We start from the raw sequence: 6,763 nt of genomic DNA on the forward strand, positions 1-6,763 counted from the left end.
CTTTTGGGTCTAGTATAGTTTAGTACCACAAGTACTTCCGGTGGGCGTAGCCTAACGAATTTTACATATGTTATTCTTAACCCCCACTTGACTATGTCATTCAAAAATTACGTCACTACGTCGTCACAATAAGGTCATAGATCTTGCCAAAGTATAACCAGGATCCCCCGAAACAGCATCTGCACCGTCGATAACAAACTCACTAACGCCAGCGGTCTCTCTCATATCAGGATCGTCGCGACGAGAAAACGAGAGAAATAGTTTGCTCGATTTCGGGTGATTGTCTGTGCGCTTTGGCCGACCATTCATACTATTTGGAGGTCTTTATTACGCCACAGTGACGTGAATTTTTGGTGACGTAGTAGGTGGGGGTTAGGAATGACATATGTAAACTATAACAGACCTCTCTTTTTTTCGCTTTTGGTGGAAGATCGCTTATATTTTCATCTTCTTTCTAATTCAAGATAGTTTTCAAATAAATTAATAATCTAAATTTTAATTGAAAATGCCTCTGCCCACAAGGCTGAATTTTGCTTCATACGTCATAATGAGAAAGAAGAAGATAACATTAGGTTTCATTATAACATCATTTTTCATTGTGACGTATAAAACAACTAAAGGGAATCAAGATCATATTTATTCGCTCATAAACAGTTTTAAATCAAAAGAAGATTTTATTTTTGATTTCTTCAATCGAACTGAAAACGATGACCCAAACGTTTTCTCACTGGACAATTTTACTTCATACTTCGATGATATATCCAACGAATTGGAAAAGTACAACTTGCCGCTTTGTCCAAAAAAACCTCCCGGACTAAAAGGCGATCTCAAAAGGCCGGCTTACTTGGATTCTGTACTATCGACATACGAAAAAATTTCTATAGATAATCCGAGGTTGTCAATCGGTGGGAAATACGCTCCAAAACACTGTCGTCCACGATTCAAACTTGCTATTATCATTCCTTTACGCGGGCGCATACGCCAGCTCCGAGTACTCTTAGCGCATATGCACCCAATATGGCAACGACAGCAATTGGATTATACTGTGTACGTTATGTGGCAGAGCGGGAAACATCTGTTCAACAAGGCTAAAATAATGAATGCTGGATTTCTGGAGGCGAGTAAAGGTGAACTGACAATTTTGCGGCAAACATTCCAACAAGGCGGTAAAAATGTAGAAAATGTGATGTCATAATACAAAAACTAACTTCATAATCGATACGTCATAATTACAAAATTCATTCGGCTTTGATTTTATAGGATATACTATTAAGGACCAATACCCTTTTGACGAATAGAACAAAGGAAACGCACTCTTAACTAAATTCCAGATATTGTACAATAATCTGACGTCAGAATGCCAAATCTTGGCATTATAATACAAAATCTAAACGTCATATATATATATTCGAAAGCCATTGTTTCCTTTGAGGTCTTTAGTCTAGCCCCGACACATAAAATCCAGTTATTTTAAATAACAACAGCCGAAGGCAATAACGTCATTAGACGAAACTGATGCGTCGTTGTACATTTCAAAAGCCCTTGAAATACAAATGGCCCTCCTAGAGCTGTGTTCGGAACAAAGTATGTAGAATAAATACCACAGTGAACACGCGAATCTATGGTCACATTTTTGTAGGTTAACCCCCCTCCCTTTCTTGTGGATTCATAGCGGAACTCTTAGAAAAATATATATTTGAAGGGGAATACAATAAAAACAAAACTGATTTCAAACTTCCTGTTTTATGATTGGCTACAATGTCAAATGCACGCTTTCAATTGGTTAATTCATTTTCAACAGATCGAAAATATGAGTGCTGCGTTTAGGTAGTATGGGAAACGGTGATTGGTCGAAATGTTAAATCCACGTTTCTGATTGGTTTATTCATTTCTAATGATCGAATACGATTGGTCAGTTTGTTAAATCCGTGCTTTTAATTGGTATCACAGATCGAAAATATGATTGCTATGTTTTCCATGATGTCGATATGCTTCTGGAAAACGATGAATGTCTGTACTGGTGCCCAACTGAAGACAATCCTCGCAGTTTGTCGGTTTACGTTGACAAATTTTCCTATCGTTTTATATCCTACAGAATGAAATGCAGACCGAGTACTTGTGAGTAGAAAATCTTACTTTCTCAAACAATTTGAAAATAATTTTTGATTGCTCTTAGTAAGGGATGTAAAACAGGTGGTTCAGACTTTTTGAACGAACAAAATGAACGAGTGATGGATTATATGTTTCAGTAATATACGTGCCTGGAATAACCATCACAATGAAAAGTCAATCAGTAGTTTATTTTATCACCACATTGAAAATACACATTTTACGTACAAAATCAGAAGAGAAAATAAATGAAAAGTTGCATTCCGTAGTGGAAGGAGTCGCGATAAACCAGTATCCAAGATTCGATTCGAAGAAAATATTCGATTCTAAAATCAATAGGTATTCGAAAATGCCCGCTAACCTAGTGGGAATTTTCACTGGTGGCCCTCAAGGGATGTTGGGGTAGCGTGGTCCTTCTTTGAGAAATCCAGTACAATCGTAACGTTGCATGGTCAGAGTTTTCTACATATTCGGTCTCTTATTATTTTCAATATCTGTTCAGTCCCGCGGACTCAAGATGTCCAATTGTTCGGAGGAGTAGTCATGGTTACAAAATCACAATTCATGTCCGCTAACGGTTTTTCGAACATTTACTGGGGTTGGGGCGGCGAAGATGACGACTTGTACTTTCGCTTATGGAATCATAGTGAGTTTGCTTTATTTAGAAATTGTTTTCATGCTTATCTCGTGGAAGAGGGAAGTTGATAAAACTGCTTAATCATATGGCGAACTACGCCCTCACGTCCGCTTCACCATGTCGGGTATAGGACCAGATAGCCAGTTATTTGATTTTAGATGCATGGGCTTGATGATAGAGGAGCCGTAACCGATCAGCAGTTTACCCTACGGTGGCGAAGAGTCCAGCAATCCCATCGCACAATATTAACCCCGCATGGAATTCAAATTTGCGGACCCACGCTGGGTAATTAGAGGTGCGTTGACAAGCGTATTCCTAACGCTTAGCACGATGCGCCACACCGCCAATATGGTACTGTAAAATATTTGATACTACTTTGTTTTGGTTCTCGTGTCCATATATTATACCATTGCTCCGTGTTTGTATAGCATTTACCATTCAGGATATCAAGTTCATAATCCTTATGGGGAAAGTTGTTCATATCATATGCTTCAACACGAAACAGAAAATTCAAATGCAGAAAATAAAGGGCATTTTGCATTGATGACTCACGCCATCTCGCGGATGAAATACGAAGGATTAAACACCTTAAGGTGAGCCTAGTACTCAAAACCAACGAAAGACGTAGTTTTTAGCTAATTTGTTTTAATTTTAAACCTCCGCTGGAAAGCAAGTTTACTGTGCACATTCCCAAGGGCGTAAAATGCATTGATAAGTACGTTGTGCTTGAAAGCTGGGCCCAACATCGAGTTGAAACCAACTCCAACCCCGTTGACAAATATTGCAACTTTGATTTTAAATCCAAACTCCGGCTGCGAGACTTATTGTGTTATGAGTTATTGTGGCACTTTCACTACAAACATGTATAAGTATGCGAGAAAATAAGGCTCTAGATCAGTGATTTTCAACCTTTTTCAGTTCGCGGACCGGTAAAATTTAAAAACTAAATTTGCGGACCGGAGGACCTTCAAAATTAATCAAAAATGTCATGAATACAAAACATAATCAAAAGAAATACTACAAAATTAGGCGGTGCAAAAAGAGAAGTCAAATTTAAGAAGAAATTTGCTGCTGAGGAAGTCAGATTTTGGTCAGACGAAACGTTACAGAAATATATTTGTGTCAGTGTGCAGCAGGAATTGCCAGCATTCCCGTTATATATGTCTACTTCTGAGAAGGCTCTGACAAACATCTTCTTGAATTACTCGGGATAGTTGTACTGATAAGATACCGATCTATTATTCAGACATAGTGCATTTGTATTGGATCTCCGCTCCAGAAGACCCTTTTTCTTAGTTGTTCTGTCTGTTTAGCTGTAGCGTCTGAACTAATGGGCCGATGTGGATGAAATTTCTCACGTGGGTTATCCTGTCACTCTAGTAATGTGTATTTCAAAATAAGTCCCAGTGTTAATATTCGAAATGAAATTGAAATAAGACCTTGTCTCCTTTCCCGGAAAACTCGATATGAATTAACAATCACACACAGAACAGTTAAACGCCTCCGAAGTTACGTCATTTCGAAGATTTTGACGAACAAGACAAAACTTGAAAAAAAAAAAATACATATATTTCTGGCTTTTTTTTATTGAAATACCTAGGTCTGGGGTCGGCAACCTTTTGTCGCTCACGGGCCAAAATTAAGGGTTGCAAGCCATTGACGAGCCGCACATATTTTTAGGAAGTTGAAGACCGAACGGATGATACTTTTTATAATAAAAATCTAACAGTGATACATCATAAAATATGGATTTATTTCTTCATCGCATTGCATCCATTTTCATTTAAAATCCAAATTCCATTTAAATATTTTTGGCGCCATTGAACCCTTTGCAATCAGCATCAACTTTTCTGCGTTTTGTGGCCATTTGTCTAATTATAATTAAATTATAGGCTCATTAAACGAGTAATTGTGAATCATATACATGTTAGGTTATAATATCTACACGTGTCTCATAATAAATTCTGTTACGTGAAGAATATAATCAGCAAAACAGCTGTTTTGTTACTATAATTCAGTGAAGCGTCGCGGGCCGGATTATATTACTCGGCGGGCCGTACTTTGACGACCCCTGATCTAGGTGAATAATACTTCAAATTTTAAATAAAAAAAAACTTATCAAAAAGCAGATTATTATTTGTACCGATTAAACTTTTTTAAAATATCAACCTTCGACTTATTTATAATCCTACTTTACAGATACAAACACGTGTCAACCAAGCGGGAACTGCTTTTTACAAACATAACTATAGACGTTGGACAACCAATGAAACAATACGTTGACTTCATGATGTACAACGCTACTGACGACGAACTATGTCATCGCTGGATGCCGTGGTACTTCAAGCACTACAACTGACAAACTGTTGTGCTTTATTATGCAATATAGGGTTCTTCATGCAGTATAAGGAGCAAACATATCTATAAGGGGAAAAAATATATTTTAAAACATCGAGGAGTCGTGTCTATATGTTATCAGTAACATTAATTTTTATAATAAAATTTGAATATTCATTCAGGGGGAGAAGAAAGCCGATAAGACCGCTTAATCACATGCGAACCCCGGGCTTTCGTCCGGTCACCAGTTCATGTCAGGTATATTGACCGATTTATCATTTCAGATGGATGGACCTGCATTCTGTAGCATCTCATACAAGATGGATATTTTTCACTCATATATATAGATATTAGTTTTCTGATATAATTACAGTAACATTTTTATACGCGCATTTCAACTGTATTTAGGTTACATCACATTGATTGTAAATGGAATTATACATTTTATGACAACATATAAATGTTATAATACGTCATAATGTTTGTTTGTAACGTTCTATTATGTCATAAGAAAACAGCAATTTTCAATGTATCTTGTAATATCCTTGAAATTACTGTGCAATATTTTAAAATGAATATATTTTAAATACAGGCAACAATTAGAACATTTACGTATTCAAGAAGATAAAAGCTGTGAGGGAAACACGGGGTGTCATGCGTACGAGGCTTCATAACAAAAAATATACCGAAATTTTATGAAATACAAGATCTCATAGGATTCATAGAAAATTTAGGAACAAATAAAGGTAATAGCCTTCTGCAAAAAATACAATCTTCAACCACCGAAAATTCCAAAGCAATTGGTCCATTAGTAATTAGCAATAAGAAAAACGATTTTTTCATAACAACAAGAGAAAAAATACCAACAACATAATAGCAAAACGATCTATGGATTCACTCCGTATCTAATAAGAGAGTAATGCTTAAATATAACGACACGAGCGATGAATCAGTTCTCTGGTGAATCAAATTAAAATTCAATATTCGGAATGGAAGAAATATCGGGACAATTATATCTAACAATATCTTAAAGAATCTCTCTACAGACTTACTTTGCTATCGAAGGTATACAAGTGCGCATTTTTATCTTTCTCGGTTGGTTCACTTGGTGTAAGGATTAGTGATAGCAAGTTAGGTTTCAGTAAATCGTTCAAGAATAGAGTAAAATGGTATTGAAAGATGCGTAAGAATTTAGGTCACACTGAAAATGCCGCAAAACTTTATTTAAAATTCATGTTGAAAATGGGGGGTATTCTGGTCCATTATGACATTCTTATAATATGATCTCGTTCAAGCATCTTTGTGGCAACTGACACATACGGATCTGGAGTAGAAAATAAACAAAGAGAAAGGACTTGCAGTTCAGTACACAATACACCAGTATCCTTTATTCTGGGCTTTATATGCCTTCTAAATCTACGTCGAATGCTGTAGACGTAACAGACTGAAGCCTGTGTTAGTGTTGTTGCCCGAGGGAGCTTACGCATAACTAGCTAGTCTATACTGCATTAGAACTTAAGTTGTAAGTTAGTATACAGGTGGAGTTTGTTGCGCAGAATGAATGCTTTTGTTTAATCTGTATGTGTTTCAGTTAGTACGAGCGAGATCAACTAAATTACCGTATTTTGCAGGCCACAAGTCGCATTTTAAAAAGCAAAAATTATTCGAAAATCGATCAAT

The 6,763-nt window shown here is 36.6% G+C and overlaps 1 protein-coding gene across 2 annotated transcripts; it reads left to right on the plus strand.

Annotated features, from left to right (window-relative positions):
- Positions 1–486: 486 nt before the first annotated feature.
- On the plus strand, positions 487–5,765 carry LOC120342359 (beta-1,4-galactosyltransferase 4-like). Of its 2 annotated transcripts, XM_078110821.1 has the most exons (6): positions 487–1,127; positions 1,951–2,118; positions 2,612–2,755; positions 3,189–3,339; positions 4,946–5,083; positions 5,676–5,765. In XM_078110821.1, the coding sequence occupies exons 1-6, from the start codon at positions 506–508 to the stop codon at positions 5,755–5,757; spliced, it is 1,305 nt and encodes a 434-aa protein (XP_077966947.1). In that variant the 5' UTR covers positions 487–505; the 3' UTR covers positions 5,758–5,765. The 2 variants fall into 2 exon arrangements, with proteins under 2 accessions (XP_077966947.1, XP_039267083.2); XM_039411149.2 differs by lacking the exon at positions 5,676–5,765 and having other exon boundaries at positions 3,175–3,339.
- Positions 5,766–6,763: the final 998 nt, after the last annotated feature.

The sequence above is a fragment of the Styela clava genome, chromosome 3, assembly GCF_964204865.1.
Source record: "Styela clava chromosome 3, kaStyClav1.hap1.2, whole genome shotgun sequence".
Classification (NCBI taxonomy): domain Eukaryota; kingdom Metazoa; phylum Chordata; class Ascidiacea; order Stolidobranchia; family Styelidae; genus Styela; species Styela clava.